Here is a 22,562-nt window from a genome sequence, read left to right as displayed (position 1 = left end):
AACTTCCTTATGCTGCTGTAGTGATGAGCTGCTTTCTCGCCTCGGAGATCATGAAAGTTTATACTAAATTATAAATCAGACCTCTCACCCTAATAGTAGAAGAATGAGGAGAGACACGTTGGTCAACTTTGGCATCCAATTTAGACCCGGGAATGGGGAGAAAGACACAAAAAGATGCTTTTTCTTCGCGAGGATTATGAGTCATTCTTTATCGAAACGGGAATATTCATACATCCTAACATTCGGCATCCCAGTGAGAGCAGACGTTGTACTGTTTTATTATGTTTTTTGGGTCTCATTAAGTCTGGAGTAAGTAGTACTCAGTGATGATGTTTGAATGAAAAAGCGAACGTTGTGATGGGTTGTTGAAATTAATGTGCTGCTGTATGCTTAAAATGAGCAAAATATGCAAATATTACATGTTATTAAGAATGTGTCTGTTACTACATTACATATATACTTACAGCATGTGTATAAAACCCTGATTGGATGTTTTTTAAGCACTTTACAGGCAGAAAAGTGCGACTCCTAAAGGCTCCATTGTAAGTGGACTTTTGCTCGCATTTATTTACAAGTTGGAATGCATAAAAAACACAGAAAGACATGTGTTCTTGTCTTGCATAAGGATTGTGAATGATAGCAAAAAAAAAATAAAACATTGCAGTCACACTCAAGTATCCATTCCATTCCTTTCCAATAATCACTCTGAGTCAATATTAACCTTCAGTGATGGAGCAACAATGTGTCAGAAAATGTGTGGTTCTCATAGCCGATTTGGCTGCTGATACTTTGTTTTAATTATTTCCTCATTAAAGACTGAGGATAGATGATCAAATGCTGCTGTGTCAGCAGTCAGTGATGTTGTGTTTTTTTAACGTTAGCACAAAAAAAGTGAGCAGGCTATATAGGAGGATGAACTGACTTACCAGCAGATGTCGCTCTATGCCAAGGAAAGGAAAGTGAGCCATGCACACATGCAACCTGATGACAAGGATGCCAACATTATGCAATCTCAGAATTCACCTCAACATTAAAGAGCCGAAGGAGGCCCAGATTACGCGACCTCATTAAACCCAAACGTTTTTTGGCAAGGAGACCACATCTGCAACAATTATTATGGGTTTGGGGAATGCTGACTGAGACAGGGTGTGGCGCTCAAGTGCGTGTGTACATGAGAAACAAGAAACACATGTCGCGTTCACGTGTAATGAGCAGCCGGGCTGGCGGGGCCCAGGAACTATTCCAGGCATGAAGGGTTTATTTTGGGGGTCTGCTTTATTATTGTTTCCCCCTTTTATCACTCTTGCAATGTGTTGTACTGGCAATGACTGCTGGGAGTGCAGTGGACAATATGGCACAGATGCACACGAGAATTACTATGTAAAACACTGCACAACAACAGTGGATGTTCCAGAAACAATATGTGTTGACTTACTTTGAATTGTCACATACAATTTGCCACCAAATGGTGCTGTATTTTAATTTTTATTTGTTTAATTGTGAAATGTACATTTACAGAATTATGATCGGAGCTCACCTACATAGTCTTCTCTATAGTAAGGCAGCTAAACTTGGGAGTTGGGGATGCTCCCATCAAGGTTTTATTCTGATACCGATCATCCATGAGTGAAATCGGCCAAAACTAATACTGATACTTATCACACGTATTCACTGCAAATTGTATTGCCCTAATAAGCGCAGCACGGTTGAATTCAGTACAACACGGGTAAGTGCGTGTGCCTCACAATGCTAAGGTCCTGGGTTCGATCCCCGGGCTCGGGATCTTTCTGTGTGGAGTTTGCATGTTCTCCCCGTGGGTTCCCTCCGGGTACTCCGGCTTCCTCCCACTTCCAAAGACATGCACCTGAGGATAGGTTGATTTACAACACTAAATTGGCCCTGATGTGTTAATGTTGTCTGTCTATCTGTGTTGGCCCTGCAATGAAGTAGCGACTTGTCCAGGGTGTATCCTGCCTTCCGCCCAAGTGAAACTCATACAGGCTCTATCACCCGCCCGCAACACCGAAAGGGACAAGCGGAATAAAATAGATGAATGGTTGTTTTGTCCCCCCTTTTTGTCCACAATTTCCCCTTCTGTCATTTTTTTCTATCCTCTCCTGTCTGTGCCAAGCACTAAATATATACAAACATTTAATAAAGTCAAATACAAATAAGTCAACAAGAGAAGTATCCCAAACTTATTTTTTGTTAAATAAATTTGGACAGGAGATATGGCCATCTACATTAACAATATGATTTGCCGAAGTCGCTGGACAGGACAGAGTAAAAAAAAATAATATTTTTTTAATTTTTATTTATTCATTTTCTTTCATTTGAGACGTTCTGTGGGCCAGATTGTGGACGCTGGCGGGCCGGATTCCTAGTTTGGGGACCCCCTATAGTAGACTTTTTATGCAGTTGCAATTCCAAGACATTCGACGTCAGTAGTGTATGGTGAGTTGCATAGTCAGGAAGTGCTTGTTTCCCCGCCGAGTGTTTGAGCAGGTGATGTAACCAGGTGTGACGTCACATGCAAGAGAGGTATCGAAAGGACACATCCTTACCCCTATCTTAGTGTGTGACAACCATCCCCTGTGTCTCAGATATCAGATGATAGTTTATTACCTCTTGGTTACGATATGTTAAAAAATGAAAAGGGATATATACACTTCAAGCTTCAATTTAAAGTGGCCATATGAAGATTTTTTTTCTACATTTAAAACACTTCCTTGTTGTCTACATAACATGTAATGGTGGTTCTTTGGTCAAAATGTTGCAGATTAAGTTTTACAGACCATCTTCAAGCCGCTTTCTGACAATCTCTTAAGGATGCGCTGTTTTGTGAGCGGTCATTTCTTCCAAAGCCCTCCTCCAGGCCAACCCCACGTCGTCAGCCATGTTGTAGTATTTAGCGCCTCCATATGTAGTCTACTGACAGATATGTTAGAACTATACGCTATTTTGTATTAGAAATGGCAACAGCGAGAAAATCAGAGAAAATCAAGGAACTTATCAACTACAAATTTGGACTAACCTCTTTGCGCGAACCTCTTCGGGTTAACCTCTACCATATATGGAGATATCCGCTGATTTAACTCAAGTGAAATACGTCACTTAAGTCTCAAATTCCAAACGATTCGTTTGGAGCAAGTTTATAAGAAGGTAAGATTGTTTTATAAATACTGTATCTCCGCCATGCCTCTATGGTTTGATTTCACATTTTCGGGACTGGATCCCAAATACACAATAATAGGTACAAACTAGAGATGTCCGATAATATCGGACTGCCGATATTATCGGCCGATAAATGCTTTAAAATGTAATATCGGAAATTATCGGTATCGGTTTCAAAAAATCAAATTTATGACTTTTAAAAACGCAGCTGTACGGAGTGGTACACGGACGTAGGGAGAAGCACAGAGCGCCAAAAACCTTAAAGGCACTGCCTTTGCGTGCCGGCCCAATCACATAATATCTACGGCTTTTCACACACACAAGTGAATGCAATGCATACTTGGTCAACAGCCATACAGGTCACACTGAGGGTGACCGTATAAACAACTTTAACACTGTTACAAATATGCGCCAAACTGTGAACCCACACCAAACAAGAATGACAAACACATTTCGGGAGAACATCCGCACCGTAACACAACATAAACACAACAGAACAAATACCCAGAACCCCTTGCAGCCCCAACTCTTCCGGGACGCTAAAATATACACCCCCCCCCACCCCTGCCCCCCCAAGGGGTTAAAAAAAATAATGCACTTTGTGACTTCAATAATAAATATGGCAGTGCCATGTTGGCATTTTTTCCATAACTTGAGTTGATTTATTTTGAAAAACCTTGTTACATTGTTTAATGCATCCAGCAGGGCATCAGAACAAAATTAGGCATAATAATCTGTTAATTCCACGACTGTATATATCGGTATCGGTTGATATCGGAATCGGTAATTAAGAGTTGGACAATATCGGCAAAATAGCCATTATTGGACATCTCTAGTACCAACAGGTAAGAAGAGTTCATATTGTATAATAGGACCCATTTAAGTAAAAAAAACTGCTATCCTTTGACATTAATTGACAATTACAATTAGCAATGAATAAAACTGTCACGATTACGAGGTCTCTAATGGAAGCAGTGAATGCATGGAGCGCGGCATGTGTTTGTAGTCATGGTGGGATGTGCAATGTGAAGCTGAGTCAACACAGCAGTAGAGTAGAGTAGAAAGCCAAATAATCCCAGCCCAGCATGACTGGGACTGGGAATAGAAACAACACATATCATTTCAAACACATCGAAACATGCAGGCAATGGAAACGTTGCGTGCACTTAGAAGTCAGCACAGGGTCTAATTAACTGGCGACATTGTTAAAATCTGACATAATTCTTACAGGAACATATTTTGCTGCCAAATCGAAGCACTCCTTGGAATGCACTTTGTAATAATAGGTGTTTAAAACGCAAACATCCACATACTTTAACGCCTTTGTTACAGTAACAACTTTAGGTGGAACCATTTTTGTTTGTGGTCATTCCTAACAGAAAGTATCGTAAATAAAACACAGGCAGCATATTCTATTATGTTTCAGAAACAACCCTAAAGTCATAAAGTGAACTATTAATTATGCGGATTATTTTCAACCCTTAAATAACATTGCATATAAACTGTGTACATTATATAAGTTTCTGCGGGTCGACATTTGCACGTCACACCCTGCAATTAAAATACTTTCGATTGACGACACACTTCCTCAAGCTTCCTGCTTTAGGAATGTGAAGTCGGTTCATGGCAACCCCAAAGCGAACATTCAACAAATAAAAAAAACACATTGTAAAATCAAATGTAATCCGCTTTACTACGAGTTGTTTGTATAAATATTATGGTGACTTGAAGTAAGTCCCCAAAAACACATACTCTCACTGGAATGCACTTGTATGGTATTTCTAGGAATCAATATTGTTATCTGATCAGAGCCCTACTTAAACAAATGTTCAATAAACGAGGGGCACTCTACCCTCTTGTCGTCAGCTGTGAGTGTAGTGTGGAGTGTAGTCATGTAATATTCCACAATATTGTGAAAAAAAGGATTCCACGTGTCGGTGTTTTACGATAACAACACGCGTACGAGTGCTCATTAAAAGTGTGTGCTTAGTCTAGTAATACAATTCAAAGTAGTGACAAAAGAATGGCATCCTAGTTTTTTCATGTCAATCACTGACCTGTGAGAGACTTTTAGTGTAACTAAGCTACCCCCTCGTAATAATACCAAAAGGTTAATAACCTACCCCAAGCACGAGTGTCTCCGGCCATGTCCGAAACCGGCTGCCTTGGCAATCCTAGGCAATCTAGAGTCTCTGTTCATCGTCCGTATAAACTCTCGAGTCACACTGCCGGCTGCAATGACAGTAGACTGTACATCTGAACCAAGCCTCCTATGGAAATTCTTGAACTACTCTTCTTATTTTTATTAATGAACCAGCGGATGGGTGTGGACTGACTTCATTTTTTTTCTTTCACCAACCCAAGCAGGTGAGAGAGAACAACAAAAGTGATACAGGCAGATGCAGGAAGGATCTGATTAATCCTCAGTGCCTCAGGACGCAGGAGGAGGGGATAAAAAAAAAAAAAGGAGAGGAATGTTGAACAGATGATCCAGTAAGGTCCCAGACGAGTCTTGACAAGACGGGCCAATGTGTCTCTCTGAAAGGAAGTAAGAGAAGGACTTTTCCCAGCTTCACTTCAAGATAGCGAGTTCATAGTTGACAGCCATAGCCACTGAAAGTCAACTAAGGTTAAAAGCAGCTTCGTCATGCAATTTCTCTGGTTAAAAAAAAAAGACCAAGAGTTGTTGCTCTTGCAGGGACCAGTGTTCACAAAGGTTAACCTCTTCATCCAGCAATGCCAGCACTTGGACTGTCCCTAAAGGTTGCAGCGGAGGACAGCCCACTGAGTCCTTAGGAGCAGTCAATGGGTCCGCATATTTACAGGCTATCCAAAGCCAGGGCTCACACACTTAAGAGTTGGCATCGGGTTACAGAGGATGATCTTTTACGATGTGCTTTGTTTGCCATGACTAAAAGACTGTTGACCTGGAGAGGATGAGAAAGTTAAGCAACTACTCGATAGTTGGCCAGCACTGCAACATTCGGGCTGTTCCAACTGGGAATAAGGGAGACCTGACTCTACTGCATGTCTGGAGGGTGTTTTTGTTGTCTGGTAAAGCTAGCTTAGCCCTGTCTATGTTGAGACATGCAATCAAAAGGCAAGCTAGACTGAACGGATGCCTTTCAGCAACCCAAATGCTGATTAATATTGTTGATGAAGCACATACTGTAAAGGGCCTGATCTACTAACACACAAATAACACCTGCTAAATAGTATAACATTTTGTGTACTATTAGTGGGTGTGGTGCGGGTGATCTACTAAGACGGTGGGTATGTTTGACAGCAAGTGCAAAAGTGACACATACTGCCTTATTAAAATGAGGGTTCTGAGTGTACCGGCTGTCACCATGGAAACACTAATTTCCCTCCACATTCATGGTATCATATGGTCCAACCTGTGGTGTTTTGGTATGTTGTTGACATACAGCACACATAAGATATGAACCACCTTTTCAGAGCTAGATTGAAGCGCTATATAGACAACAGAACCAGGGCTGCATTTTGCAGACTATACGCCGCTACTTTTTTACTATGCTTTGAACCCTGCGGCTAATAAAACGGTGCGGCTAATTTATGAATTTTAATTCGCGAACGGCCATAATTTTGTATATTGTATTCAACATATAGTTTTCGAAGAACTCAGACAGGGACACTGAAAAGGTGTGTTATTGTTTGTGCTATGGCGGCAATTTTTGGACAAGTTCGCTCACTGCAGGTGCTGCTAGTTAAAAATGTACTTCCTATTTCGTTTCTTGAACCGTAAGTTTCTGCACAAAAGGATTCTTCATTCATCACTCCAAGCAATGATTGTAAGTTTTACAATATAACTAAAACAATTCATATTTACTAAACCGTCCAACTGTAGGAGTGTTTTCATGCATATTTGTACATGCTATCGTAATGTAATCAAGCTAGCGTCGTTACCATTAGCGAATATGCTAACACGTTTACAAGTGTCTGTGTTAGTATTATTAACTTACAAAGGCATTCTTTTTGTATTGTTTCAGTTTAAAAAATTCACCAAAACGTCTTTGTGGAGTGATTGAGTCTGTTTAGCTGATTGGAGAGCTAGCTTCCGCAACTAGTGAGTCCATGACGATGACTTCTGTTTTGTTTGATCAGCCGTTTTACTGGCATGGTACAGGCACCGTTTGGAAAAAATTCAGTTATGTAAACAAACATTTCCAAAATCTTTCGTACCGGTATTAATCTGTGGCTTATAGTCCGGTGCGGCTAATATATGTAAACTGTCAGGGTTGTCCCTGACAGTTTGGTTGCGTTTGTCTTAGTTTCCTGTCAGTGCTTTTATTTTGTCTTCATTTCCTGATTGTCTCTCGGAGTGCTGTCCCCTCAGCTGTGGCTGATTGGCACCGGGCCACACCTGGTGCCAATCAACCAGCTGCTATCCAAAAATGATTCCCGGGCGCGGCACCGCTGCTGCCCACTGCTCCCCTCACCTCCCAGGGGGTGAACAAGGGGATGGGTCAAATGCAGAGGACAAATTTCACCACACCTAGTGTGTGTGTGACAATCATTGGTACTTTAACTTTAACTTAACTTAACTATTTATACCTGCCCTGCCCTCCAGTCAGTGCTGGATTATTGTAGTGTCTACCTGTCAATGTCACTTCTACCTGTAGCTTCTACCTGTCACTATTTGTCGTTGTAGCTCTGTCTACTTTTGTCCACTCCGCTCAAGTCATAGTTCCTTCGTGTCACAGTAAGTGTTTTTGTTTCTTGTTGACAGTTAGCCTTTGTGCTATTTTAGTTTATAGCCAAGTTTGTTCTCCGCCTTGTGCGCGCCTTTTGTTTGTACCCTTTTGTTTGTTTTTGGTTATAGTGTTCAATTAAATCATGTTTTCTCGCACAATGCCTGCCGCCTTCTCTGCATCTTGGGGTTCGTCACCAACTAACCCTGACAGAATAATCCAGCCTAACACGAACCTCGCAGAGATGTCCATGGCGGAGAGGCTTAACAAAGCTTTAGAACTGATGGCTAAATTAAAGAAAAGTTTGGCCGCTTTTCAAGCCCTCTCCCACCCACCCCTGTCGTCTGTGGGCCTATCTGGGGACGTCTGGGATCCGTCCCTTGGGGGGGGGGGGGGGGGGGGGGCTATGAGTAGCTGTGCAGCTGGGGAGGCACAGCTACTCCTCACCCCAGTGGGTCTGCAAGATTTGGCGCCATCATCTCCGAGGGGTCTGCAACAGATGGCGCCATCCTCTCCGGTGGACCAGCAGACGCCACCATGCTCTCCGGTGGGCCAGCAGGGGTCTCCACTACCCTCTCCGGTGGGCCAGCAGGGGTCTCCGCCACCCTCTCCGGTGGACCAGCAGGGGTCTCCGCCACCCTCTCCGGTGGACCAGCAGGGGTCTCCGCCATCCTCCTTTCCGGTGGGCCAGCAGAGGGCGCCGCCATCCTCCTTCCCGGTGGGCCAGCAGAGGGCGCCGCCATCCTCCTTCCCGGTGGGCCAGCAGAGGGCGCCGCCATCCTCCTTCCCGGTGGGCCAGCAGAGGGCGCCGCCACCATCGTCTCCAGTGGGTCCTCCCACGCCGGCGGTCGAGCCGCCTCGCCAATTGCGGCAGCGTTCAACACACCGTCGCCACCTGACTCTTCCCCGCTGCTTGCGGGGACACTTGGCCTGGCGGCGCACCTCCTTGTCCTCCCTCTACCCTCCCTTGACTTTGGACTGTTTTTTTGGGGGGGGTTTTTGGGTGGGGGGGATTTTCTAATACGTCTGGTATCCGTTATGGTAAGGGGGGCTACTGTCAGGGTTGCCCCTGACAGTTTGGTTGCGTTTGTCTGAGTTTCCTGTCAGTGCTTTTATTTTATCTTAATTTCCTGATTGTCTCTCGGAGTGCTGTCCCCTCAGCTGTGGCTGATTGGCACCGGACCACACCTGGTGCCAATCAACCAGCTGCTATTTATACCTGCCCTGCCCTCCAGTCACTGCTGGATTATTGTAGTGTCTACCTGTCAATGTCACTTCTACCTGTAGCTTCTACCTGTCACTATTTGTCATTGTAGCTCTGTCTACTTTTGTCCACTCCGCTCAAGTCATAGTTCCTTCGTGTCACAGTGTTTTTGTTTCTTGTCGACAGTTAGCCTTTGTGCTATTTTAGTTCATAGCCAAGTTTGTTCTCCGCCTTGTGCGCGCCTTTTGTTTGTACCCTTTTGTTTGTTTTTGGTTATAGTGTTTAATTAAATCATGTTTTCTCGCACAATGCCTGCCGCCTTCTCTGCATCTTGGGGTTCGTCACCAACTAACCCTGACATAAACATATTTATTTATTCTAAAATTTGGTGTGCTCTATAGCCCAGAAAATACGGAACTTTTAGCATGCTGAAGGTGTGCTCTGGGGTGTTGTAATGGTGCATCTGGAATTATCCAGAAGCAAGAAAGTGCAAATTTCTAGAAGTTTTTTCATATTGAAAATATATATTATAATAATATATTTCCTATGCAAATTACAGTGTCTTCAGACAGCTTTGCAGCCCTGTGAGAAGTGGAATAGTCATAAAAATGTTTCAAGGACACAAATAAACAAAAACAGGTGTTGGTCTAAAAATAGCAAATACTACAAATGACCCTCACAAAACTACAATTATTTTGTTCGTTAAACACACCAAAAAGTAAGCTCCAATGGAATTACTATGCTATAATATAATATAGTAATTATAATTACTTTGCTATAATTTATTTTTTTAATTCAACAGTGTTTTGTACCTTGTACCTCTCTTGGGTCTCATAGTGGCTTAAACAGTCCAGTCCAGTTCAGATGTTTTCTACAGGAGGTCAGCAAACATTTTTGGTTGATCAGACTTTATTTTTATATTTTTTTTATATATTTGTATAATATATTTGTATGTATTTATATAATATGTTTTATACATGTGTGTATATAATATTTGTAATAATGTTTTTGATATACTATAAACTTTATTGTATATATTTAGTGGCTTAAATTTAAATGTCTTTAAATTCATTAACAAAAATGGAAACATGAATAAATATTTATATTACTATATTCCTGTTAGCATTTAGGATAGCTAGCGATTAGCACTCTCTCCAGTTTCCAGCTAACAATTAGTGGTGAAAGCTGGCAACGAGTGAATACTGTAGTGCGCCAGTTGCCAGTTCGCTATTATCAATCAATCAATGAATGTTTATTTATATAGCCCTAAATCACAAGTGTCTCAAAGGGCTGCACAAGCCACAATGACATCCTCTGTTCAGATCCCACATCAGGGCAAGGAAAAACTCAACCCAGTGAGATGACAATGAGAAACCTTGGAGAGGACCGCAGAGGTTACCGCTGTACCTATTGAAAACTAAATAAATAAATGTACGTGTCACTCAAACTAAACATTTACCGATGAATACCACCTAAATGCATTTAGTATGTGTATGGATCTATTGTAGTCAAAAATGAATATCTTCATGAAAAACAGAAAGATCTGGTATAGATCAAATCTAAACTTGAGGTTTTCCATCAAGCATGGAGTGATAGTTTAATAACTTATAAACGCATGCTTACCTCAGCTAAAGCTAAATATTACTCAAATCTCATCCACCACAACAAAAATGATCCTAAATTTTTGTTTAGTACAGTAGCATCGCTAACCCAACAAGGGACTCCTCCCAGTAGCTCCACCCACTCAGCAGATGACTTTATGAATTTCTTTAATAAGAAAATTGAAGTCATTAGAAAAGAGATTAAAGACAATGCATCTCAGCTACAACTGGGTTCTATTAACACAGATACGACTGTATATACGACGGACACTGCCCTCCAAAATAGTTTCTCTCTCTTTGATGAAATAACATTGGAGGAATTGTTAAAATGTGTAAATGGGACAAAACAAACAACATGTTTACTTGACCCAATTCCTGGGAAACTTATCAAGGAGCTTTTTGTATTATTAGGTCCATCAGTGTTAAATATTATAAACTTATCACTTTCCTCTGGCACTGTTCCCCTAGCATTCAAAAAAGCGGTTATTCATCCTCTACTCAAAAGACCTAACCTCGATCCTGACCTCATGGTAAACTACCGGCCGGTGTCCCACCTTCCGTTTATCTCGAAAATCCTCGAAAAAATTGTCGCACAGCAGCTAAATGAACGCCTAGCGTCTAACAATCTCTGTGAACCTTTTCAATCCGGTTTCAGGGCAAATCACTCTACGGAGACAGCCCTCGCAAAAATGACTAATGATCTATTGCTAACGATGGATTCTGATGCTTCATCTATGTTGCTGCTTCTTGATCTTAGCGCCGCTTTCGATACTGTTGATCATAATATTTTATTAGAGCGTATCAAAATGCGTATTGGGATGTCAGACTTAGCCTTGTCTTGGTTTAACTCTTATCTTACTGACAGGATGCAGTGTGTCTCCCATAACAATGTGACCTCGGACTATGTTAAGGTAACGTGCGGAGTTCCCCAGGGTTCGGTTCTTGGCCCTGCACTCTTTAGTATTTACATGCTGCCGCTAGGTGACATCATACGCAAATACGGTGTTAGCTTTCACTGTTATGCTGATGACACCCAACTCTACATGCCCCTAAAGCTGACCAACACGCCGGATTGTAGTCAGCTGGAGGCGTGTCTTAATGAAATTAAACAATGGATGTCCGCTAACTTTTTGCAACTCAACGCTAAGAAAACAGAAATGCTGATTATCGGTCCTGCTCAAAACCGACATCTATTTAATAATACCACCTTAACATTTGACAACCAAACAATTAAACAAGGCGACTCGGTAAAGAATCTGGGTATTATCTTCGACCCAACTCTCTCGTTTGAGTCACACATTAAGAGTGTTACTAAAACGGCCTTCTTTCATCTCCGTAATATCGCTAAAATTCGTTCCATTTTGTCCACAAACGATGCTGAGATCATTATCCATGCGTTCGTTACGTCTCGTCTCGATTACTGTAACGTTTTATTTTCGGGCCTCCCTATGTCTAGCATTAAAAGATTACAGATGGTACAAAATGCGGCTGCTAGACTTTTGACAAAAACAAGAAAGTTTGATCATATTACGCCTATACTGGCTCACTTGCACTGGCTTCCTGTGCACCTAAGATGCAACTTTAAGGTTTTACTACTTACGTATAAAATACTACACGGTCAAGCTCATGCCTATCTTGCCGATTGTATTGTACCATATGTCCCGGCAAGAAATCTGCGTTCAAAGAACTCCGGCTTATTAGTGATTCCCAGAGCCCAAAAAAAGTCTGCGGGCTATAGAGCGTTTTCTATTCGGGCTCCAATACTATGGAATGCCCTCCCGGTAAAAGTTAGAGATGCTACCTCAGTAGAAGCATTTAAGTCTCATCTTAAAACTCATTTGTATACTCTAGCCTTTAAATAGACTCCCTTTTTAGACCAGTTGATCTGCCATTTCTTTTCTTTTCTTTTCTACTCTGCTCCCAACCCGGGGTGGACCACTAGCCTGTTCATCGGATGGGGACATCTCTACGCTGCTGACCCGTCTCCGCTCGGGATGGTTCCTGCTGGCCCCACCATGGACTGGACTTTCGCTGATGTGTTGGACTTTCACAATATTATGTCAGACCCACTCGACATCCATTGCTTTCGGTCTCCCCTAGAGGGGGGGTTACCCACATACACGGTCCTCTCCAAGGTTTCTCATAGTCATTCACATTGACGTCCCACTGGGGTGAGTTTTCCTTGCCCGTATGTGGGCTCTGTACCGAGGATGTCGTTGTGGCTTGTACAGCCCTTTGAGACACTTGTGATTTAGGGCTATATAAATAAACATTGATTGATTGATTGAAATCTGCTCAACACTCATTAACTTTCACAGATTGGATAGTAATTAGGCAAGCGAGCACAGTAAGTTAACACATGGTAGGGCCAAACGCCTGCTGACTCCGGTGTGAGGTAACACCCCAGCATATGCACATAAGCATCTTAAATTCAATTTGACAACACATTCACAGCTTGGATTCGAACCACAAAACTCACACCCATGTCAGTTGAGAAGCTAAAAACAGCAAGGGTTCTGGCTTTACAATAGCTTATTGCCAAAAGTTTAAATACCTTTTTGTCTTTGCTTTGTTACACATTGTGAAATAAAGCCTGGAGCTCTGCAGATGTGGGAGCTGAAAGTTTTATAATTGTGTTTGTCTTCAGGGAATAGGCTAACCTAGCATGATGTAATATTAGCATTGTAGCTCACATACGTAGCTGTGCTACAGTTGCCCGCGTTTGTGACCTCCTGTTCCGCTCTTTCATGTTACGTTGTTGTATCTAACATATGCATATGGACAAGTGCAGAGTTACAATGTAGATGTGAATAATGTTAATGATAAAGTGCACAATAGCGCTTCTTGGAGATACACAACTCATTAGCGCAAACATAACTCATAAGCATACAAATATAGGTACACAATACGGCGTGTACCCCAGTAGCAGGTAGCAAAATCACTTTTAAACTGTTTGAATTCCAGCATCAAGACTAAACAACACACTTGTATACACACTATTGCTGGTCTTCTGGTCAAAAATTGTTAAAAAGTAGTGTATAATAGGACCTTTAGGTATGTCTTGCATCTACTAACTACAACATAGTTGGACGAAATGAACCTTTCACGTAGGGTCGGTACACCGGCACTAGTATAGTATCGTGGTACTATAATCTGTTTGAAAAGTACTGGTTCCCGGGCATGACGACGCATCGTCACGTCATGACATTGATGGTTTTACGAGCAGAGGAGCATGTTCGGCAGTGCACAATCACAGAGTACTTACAAACAGACAATGTGTGTAGACAGAAAAGGGAGAAAAAATGACGATAAAGGTGAAGCTATAACACTGAAATGCCCTCAGGAAGAGGTGATTTAAGACATGGTTAGCTAGCTAGCAGCGAACATCCATCCGTAGTCGGCAGTGTTTTAGCTTCTTCTAAATTGCTAATCATCGCCTCCATAAGTTTCTTACAAGTATCATCCCTGCAGGACGAGGAATAGCTAAACATGCTTCACTACACACCGTAGCTCACCGGCGTCACCGCTAACAAAAGCTAGTGCGCCTGAATGTAAACAAATGCCATGGGTGGATCTACACCTGACATTCACTGTAATGATACCAAGTACAATAGCGTATCTAGTCGATAATATGATTGCATCGATAAAATCTTTTTTCCTCTTTTTAAAATTCATATTATGTTTATAAACTCAGGAAATACGACCCTGGACACATGAGGACTTTGAATATGACCAGTGTATGATCCTGTAACTACATGGTATCGAATTGATACCTAAATTTGTGGTATCATCCAAAAATTAATGTAAAACATCCAAACAACAGAAGAATAAGTGATTATTACATTTGAACAGAAGTGTAGATACTGTAGAAAATGTTGAAACAGAAAATAACCAGATATTAACAGTAAATGATGAAAAGTTGATTAATAATTCATTTTCTACCGCTTGTCCCTCATAATTTTGACAAAATAATACAATGGAAAATGACACAATATGTTACTGTATAGGTCAGCAGACAAATTAAGAGCCTTTGTTTGTTTACTTACTACTAAAAGACAAGTTGTCTAGTATGTTCACTATTTTATTGGAGGACAAAATTGTTCTTCGATTGCAATAAGAAACATATGTTTAATGTACCGTAAGATTTTTGTTCAAATAAAGCCACTAATGCCATTTTTTGTGGTCCCCTTTACTTAGAAAAGTATCGAAAGGTATGGAAAAATAGCGAAATGCATTTTGGTACCGGTACCACTAGCAAAATATTGGTATCGGGACAACCCTACTTTGACGTCAGCAATGGACTTTTGTTGCAACCACAAACAAATAAAAACATTTTAAACTGTAACACTTCTGTAATATTAACTACGGGTGTGCTGATCTGATATTGATATAGATCCGATATCAGCAAAAATATATCGGATAATGGATCTATATAAGCTCAAATACAAGCAGTCCTGCAGCGCAGTTACTTGTGCAAAGATCAAAAGCCAGTTAACATCTAAATGTCCTCCAATAAGCATCATGGATGTGTTTGTTGCAATAGTTGACATTCGTCCCAATGACATGTAGTTTTAATAACAGTACCTGGGTGTGTGTGCCAATGTAAAGCGTCTTTGCAAGGCGATGCTGCGGTTCACCAGGAGCTTGCGAAACAGCAGAGGAGAGTTGCGAGGCGAGCCACAGGGCGACATCCTGGGGGATTTGCAAGGCGAGGCGGACGTTGAATGCGGTTTCAGTTTGAAGGACTGCGAGTTGCTGAGTGAGAACGGACCCGTCTCTTCCAAACCAACTAAGAAGGCCTCACTCATGTTGGCCTAACATAGAGCTTGACTACAGTCGTCCAAATGTTGACTTGCAAATCAGGTAGTCCATCTTAAAGTACCTCAATAAAATTCTCAAAGAAAGCCGGTAAATGTAACAAAATCTATAATGTTGCACGTCATGCATGTATTCTGCAGACTCTATGAGGGGACACAGGCACGAGTGCTGAGAGGAAGCCCTCCCTACTGCTGCTGGTGGTGTTTACAAAGCACTGAGCCCTGCCTAAATAAGGCCAAGCCTGAATTATAGACGTCATCTAATACCGTAGGTGACTGCCTGTGCCCAGCAACCACTTCCTGCAGAAGACAACTAGCAACACCAGTCTGTTTCCTTCTTCAACACATCCGTGTGCAGACATTAACCAGTGTGTGCAGACGAATACCAGAGCAGTTTTGTGTCAAGGGTCAGCAGCTGAGATAGGGAGTTTCCTTGTGGTGGTGAGTGGGCCCCTCGCTCTAAAAACAGCCTGATCAGATAAAACGATTGTGAGAAGCATGAAAATGTCATCTCAACTTTTACTTTTTCTCTCAAGGGAAAGCTGCTTTCCGAGCAGGTTCAGAGGTGGTGGAAAATTAAATCAATCTCCCACTCCGACCAATGCAGCAGACATCCACACAAATATCATGCTGTCAATGTTTGTTGTAGGGATGTGCCAATCTACAACCGATCAGTATCTGACTTTCTTTTTTTTTTTTTTTAATAATGTATTCAACATTGTTGATTAATGCTTTTTAATGTAGTTTACAAACACAGATCATCTTTGACTGATATTGTATTTATTTTTAGTCCCCCAGCTGACAAGCAACTAAATATGTGTCTCCATACACAGTGTGGAACAGCTCCCAAAAGCTAATATTGATCATCTCCATTATTGCAAGTAAACTGCATTTCTTAATATTTTAGGTATCTTTATCACTCGAAGACGAGGAGGCTAAACATGTTACACACCGAGAGAGAGTGGGAGTAGGCATGATAACAGCTCAGCTAGCTGCTAAGCTAGTTATAAACAACAGATGAAATTGTCATGTCTGTTCATGTTTTTGTTTTGGCCATGTGTTTGTTTTTTGGACTCTTTTTAGTTCCTGGTTGCACTTCCTTGTTTGGTTTGGTTTCCATGGTCACCCATTAGTTTTCACCTGTCTTGTCACGCACTTGTTTCACGTTTCGAGTCACGCACCTGTTTTCACTGATCACGTCACTATTTAAATCTGTCTGTTTCTGTTGTTCGTCCTGGCGTCCTCACACATTCACACTCCTGCCACTCTGATGATCCATGCTGCTCTTTTTCATGTTTTTTCTCATGCCAAGTAAGTTTTGTTTATTAAGACCACAGTTAGTGTTTTTGTTTCTTTGTTCATAGTTTTTGTGCCCACGTGCATGTCTTTTGTTTCTTAGTCAAGTTTGTATTTCCGCCTTTGTGCGCGCCATTTGTTTGCTTCCTTTTTTTTAGTTTATTAGAGTTAAAAATAAATCATGTATTCAAACTCACGTCTGGCTCGCGCCAATTTTCCGTTGCCTTCTGGGAGAACAAACCACGCCAAGGACCCAGTCCTGACAGAAATTAGTGCTTAGTAAAGTTTAAGAAGTGTAGATAGTAGGGGTGTAACGGTACGTGTATTTGTATTGAACCCTTTCGGTACGGGGGTTTCGGTTCGGTTCGGAGGTGTACCGAACGAGTACACACGCTAGCAGCGACCGGGATAGGACAACATGTAAAATCCAGAGCTGGAAGACCCTCCTGCCTCGTTAAGATCTCCCGTTTGGGAACACTTTGGCTGCGCGATACAACAATGGAGAACGGAGGCTTGCCGACATTGTTCAGCAGCTGCTTCTGACAACACGTTAAACATGTTTGTTGCACCTTTCCTGCTTACGGCTCCCAGACCGTAGTCGAGGAGTGCAGGGGAGACACTCCTCCAGGGCCGATGTATTCTCGGGGGCAACACCCTTCACTCTACCCGGCAGTGGGTCTCCACAGCTCCGAACTCCAGGGTAAATGAAGAGTCCGGCGATTAGTTGCAAATTGTGGCTTTATTGAGGTCTTGCACACAGCCAATCCAACAAAACACTAGCCACTCCCCGCACTCACACTACCGCTCCCTCACCTCGCTCGCCCACACACTCACCTCACATGCTGTCACATATTAAAGGGCCACACACACACATACGCTACTCTCATAACACATGCTAACCCATTTGAAGCGTCACCACTAAGGCTGAAACGACGCGTCGACGTAGTCGACGTCATCGGTTACGTAAATACGTCGACGCCGTTTTTGTGCGTCGACGCGTCGCATAATGACGTCACACTACCGTCATGGCGAAGCGCAAAGCAGACGATCAAAGAAGACGATGCGAGCGGTGCGAGCGAGGGGGGAAAAGCATGCCAAAAGTGGTCAAAAGTGTGGGAGTATTTCAATAAACGGCCTAATAATGTTGTTGTATGCACACTGTGTCGAGCGGAAATGGCCTATCATAGCAGCACAACGGCTATGAACGAACATTTGAAAAGAAAACCATCAACTAGTCAATCGTCCGCGCGAGCATACGTTGTCATCATTACACAAAAACATGAATGTGTCATTTGTATCTGCTAGGGGTGTAACGGTACGTGTTTTGTATTGAACCGTTTCGGTACGGGGCTTTCGGTTCGGTACGGGGGTGTACCGAACGAGTTTCTAAGCTAAAGCTAAAGTCTTAACAAGCTGCTTTGCTCCGTCTGCCTCTGTCTCAGCACGCAGCATTGTCCCACCCACACAACCATCTGATTGGTACACACGCAGCATTGTCCCACCCACACAACCATCTGATTGGTACACACGAAGCATTATCAGCCAATCAGCAGTGCGTATTCAGAGCGCATGTAGTCAGCGCTTCAGCGTGGAGCAGATAGGTGTTTAGCAGGTGAGCATCAGGCAGCGGACTCTCCCCAAATGATAATAAACACCTCCCAGTCAACTACTAGTAACATCACTATGAGCCCGTTGACCTTCTAGAAACTTAAACTGCAGCTCAGGTCACTCGCAATCCTGGCTTGAGGTGAAGGCTAATTAGCTCTCAGTTCCAGCCACATCGACCCCTTCTGAGCGCCTATTTTCAGCTGCTGGGAATATTGTAAACAAGAAAAGAACCAAAGCATGTAGACATGCTAACCTTTCTTCATTACAACTGTTAGACACTCACTGGAATGAGTAGAATTGGTTATTGTGTACTGTGTTGGACTGGATGTTTATTTTGCACATTTTAAAAGCAATACTTAATGTTTACAGTGCTCCAGAATATTTAGATTGGCACTTTTTTGTATTGGATGTTTATCTTTATTTTTGCACATTTTAGCAAATAAGCAATACTTTCACTTTTGTTGAAATGTTTACACTGTTGTTACAGAATATTTCGTTTTGCACTTTTTTGTATTGGATGCTTATCTTTATTTTTGCACATTTTAAAGCAAAATAAGCAATACTTTTACTTTTGAAATGCTTATACTATTGCAGAATATTAAGATTTGCACTGGATGTTGACTTTTATATTTGCACATTAAAAAGCAAATAAGCTACTTTTAATTTTGTTAAATGTTAAAAGTTTTAAATGTTTACATTGTTACAGAATATTTAGTCATGTTGTTGTCAATGTTGACTGAGTGGCCATACTTCTTTTTTTTTTTAAATAAAAGCCATGCCTTTTGAAAAAACGGGCCTACATTTATTTTTTCATCTTCATTTTGAATAAAAAAATAATCGGTAAAAGGAAAAATAATCTATAGATTAATCGAAAAAATAATCTATAGATTAACCGATTAATCGAAAAAAATAATCTATAGATTAATCGATAGAAAAATAATCGTTAGCTGCAGCCTTAGTCACCACCGCATTCAAGCAGCCTCTCCTCGGCGAGTCAGGCAGGGCTAAAGCAATAACAAATGTTTTTATAGCAGCAGATATACTGTAAGTCCATACTGCATTAAAAACTAGATTTTGACCCACTTCTATGGTGGAAGAACAATGAGCCCATATATCCTCTTACTGCCAAGTTAGCCAGGCTGGGGGTGGGGGGAAAAGTTAATCTGAGGCTGAGTTGACTTGAAACTGTTTAATGTTGCACTTTTTATATGTAGAAGAAAAGTTTTGTCATTTTATTTAATTTGAGCAACAACTTGAGACAGTTTAATGTTGATTTACGTGGACCCTGACTTAAACAAGTTGAAAAACGTATTGGGGTGTTACCATTTAGTGGTCAATTGTACGGAATATGTACTGTACTATGCAATCTACTAATAAAAGTCTCAATCAATCAATCAATCAAAAAAAGCACTTTATATGTAGAAAGGTTTTGTTAAGAAACCATTCTGAGCTTTATCTTATTTAGTTGTTATTTTATATATGTTGACCACATTAACCCTGGCAATGGACCCTGTGTGTATATGTATGTTATGCCATTGTTTACAAATTTGGTGAATAAATAACCAAAAAATTTATATTTTGTTGTTTTCTTACTGTACCGAAAATTAACTGAACCGTGACCTCTAAACCGATGTACGTACCGAACCGAAATGTATGTGTACCGTTACACCCCTAGTAGATAGAACCACGTTACAGTAAAAAAAAGATGCTATTAACAGGAAATAAACACATAGATTAATAAGTGTCTAGAGAGGGGATTATATAACTACAACTGTTGGTGTGTCAGCATTGTTGCAGTCAGCAAGAGGAGGGCAGACCGAGCCACAATCAAGCCATAAATTGGGGGTGTCGATACCAAGGGAAGTATAGTATTTTTTTGTTAAAGTTACAAATTTAGAGAGTAATTCCCTGGACACCGAAAGACTTTTGAGGGCAAAAAATAATTTAAAAAAAACAATTATAGTAATTTTTGCCTTTTGTAAGTTATTGTGTACTACAATATTGACTTTGTTTTGATCAAAAAAATATATGTAATAAAAGAAAACAAGGAACTAGTTAAAATATTGTGCTGATATTGTTAAACCGTTCAGTAGCACTGAATAAATACATTGAAAAATGTAGAGTTAATACATGTGATCGGTATCGGTATTGGTGTCGGCCAATCTCACTCATAAATGATCGTTATTGGAATAATTCCCAGATCGGAACATTCCTAGTGTGTTGCTCCAACTGTTACGACGTGGCATGGTTGCAGTAGTTGTGACCCCACTATGCGGAGACAGGAAATGACGTGCATGTAAAATGAGGTATTTATTCACCCAACACAAGTAGCTGGTGCAGCGGGGAAGTGCAAAAAAAGCATAGGGCAACCTATACAGGTTGAACGCATGACACATACATGAAACAACAAACAATGATCCAGCACCGTCTTAGATGCGATGCTGGCATATAAAGCACTCTAATGGAGATTGGCAGCAGGTGAGTATCCTAATCACCAAACAGAAGCAGGAGTGTCAATCAGTGCTCACTTTAATTAAATATATTACACAGGCTGCAGAAAGACATGGAGTATAACAAATGTTTCTGCAAACAATATACAGTATTGGCAAAAATAGGGATGTGACTCGCGATTTAATACATGCTTCTGGCTTGTCAATCATTCTGAGTATTTCCACCAATTTAAATTGCAGGGAATTCACAGTGTCTTCCTACTACAACCAAGTCGCCATACTGCACCAAGTCATCAGAGGTGAGCATTGAGACGGACACGGTCCTCCATATGGACACATCATGAACACTGTACAGTTGTTTCATTATATTTCCAGCTGTTTCATTACAGCATGTCCAAAAAGGAGTACGAAGAAGCAGAGTTTATTTAATCCTACCCCTGTTCATATCATAGCAGTTTTAACCATTTGTTTGTTCTCTATTTGTAAGACTACGGTGAATAAATAAATTAATATACAATGTGTACTGTAAGTAAATAATTGTTTTACTATAAAAAAAAATTGGAAACAATCTGAGTATTGTAACTTCTGTTTATCTATGCAGTATGCACTGTTAATGCTCAATAAAGCTTATTATTTATAAAAAAGTAAAGAAAGAAACGCATGTGGGTGTAAAACAACCCAACCATTATACAACCATATAATGCAGGTGATACTAAGTTGCCAACTCACTATCCCTAGCTGCACCAGTAGGTCCTCTGAATTTGAAAGGAAAATGATGCTGTAAATAAAGCTGAAGTGTTTTTGTAGCTCAGAAGTTATTATCAACATAACATCCTTAGCAGATTAATAATGTGGTTTGTGTTGAAGCGTGGCTGAGTTGTGAGAGTCTATACCTATTCTCTTCGTTCAGACCCTCATCATTCTTTCCGTTCAAGGTCTTGGGTGAGCTGGACAAAACAACCATTCAGACTCACATTCACACATAGAGACATTTTTGAGTTTTCAATTAACCCAGCATGCATGTTTTTGGACTGTGGGAGGAATTGGAGTACTCACAGAATAAAAAACACATTCACCCAAACTCTACAGAGTATTACCAGTAGTGTATTTTGCAGTGGTGCAGTCATTAAATTATACGTGTGTATTCAAATTTGTGACTAATGCATGAACTGAATATAATGTGCATTTTGTTAGATGTTTTCATACCTACAAATAACCTACACAAGCACAAGAAGAACAATCCAAGGAGCTACTAGTTGTGACTGAACCATGCTGCCCGATGTACTGTTGAAACAGTAGGTTGCAGTCAATACATTTGAGTATTAAAAAAATACACAAGGATATGCTGCCAATAGTACCAGGGCAGTGGCAGTCAAGCTTGAAGCCAAATGATAGAACAAAATCACATCAACATTGTAGTAATCAAACAAACAAAATCCATCCGGTGCCTGCTGAACTGTTTACAATAAAACTGACTGCAGGCTTCATTATTCCTCATTATCATTGTTATTTTCTCATCTTACTGAGCCCTCAACGATCATATTCAATATGACTTCAGGACATTTACATTTTTCACAGTGAGGACTGACTTCTGTTGTTCTGATGTAACAAATAAATAATTGTACAGCAGGACACCAGAAGTCCGCTTTAGTAACCAAGTGCAAGCAGATAACAGTAAGTCTTATCACAGCAGTCTACTG

At 41.0% G+C, this 22,562-nt stretch overlaps 1 protein-coding gene across 4 annotated transcripts in view; it reads right to left on the bottom strand.

Annotated features, from left to right (window-relative positions):
* Positions 1-22,562, bottom strand: part of pde4cb (phosphodiesterase 4C, cAMP-specific b) — a 234,224-nt gene that overhangs the window by 93,135 nt on the left and 118,527 nt on the right. The window contains exon 1 of one of the 4 annotated variants that reach the window (XM_062028109.1): positions 5,298-5,375. The exons of the other annotated variants lie outside the window; for them this stretch is intronic. Coding sequence (XP_061884093.1) covers positions 5,298-5,374 — 77 coding nt within the window. The 5' untranslated portion in view covers position 5,375. Of the gene's footprint in view, positions 1-5,297; positions 5,376-22,562 lie in introns of those variants that run through there. 4 annotated transcript variants of the gene reach the window in all.

The sequence above is a fragment of the Entelurus aequoreus genome, linkage group LG19 (genome assembly GCF_033978785.1).
Source record: "Entelurus aequoreus isolate RoL-2023_Sb linkage group LG19, RoL_Eaeq_v1.1, whole genome shotgun sequence".
NCBI classification, from domain to species: domain Eukaryota; kingdom Metazoa; phylum Chordata; class Actinopteri; order Syngnathiformes; family Syngnathidae; genus Entelurus; species Entelurus aequoreus.
This window is presented reverse-complemented; position numbering and strand designations above follow the sequence as displayed.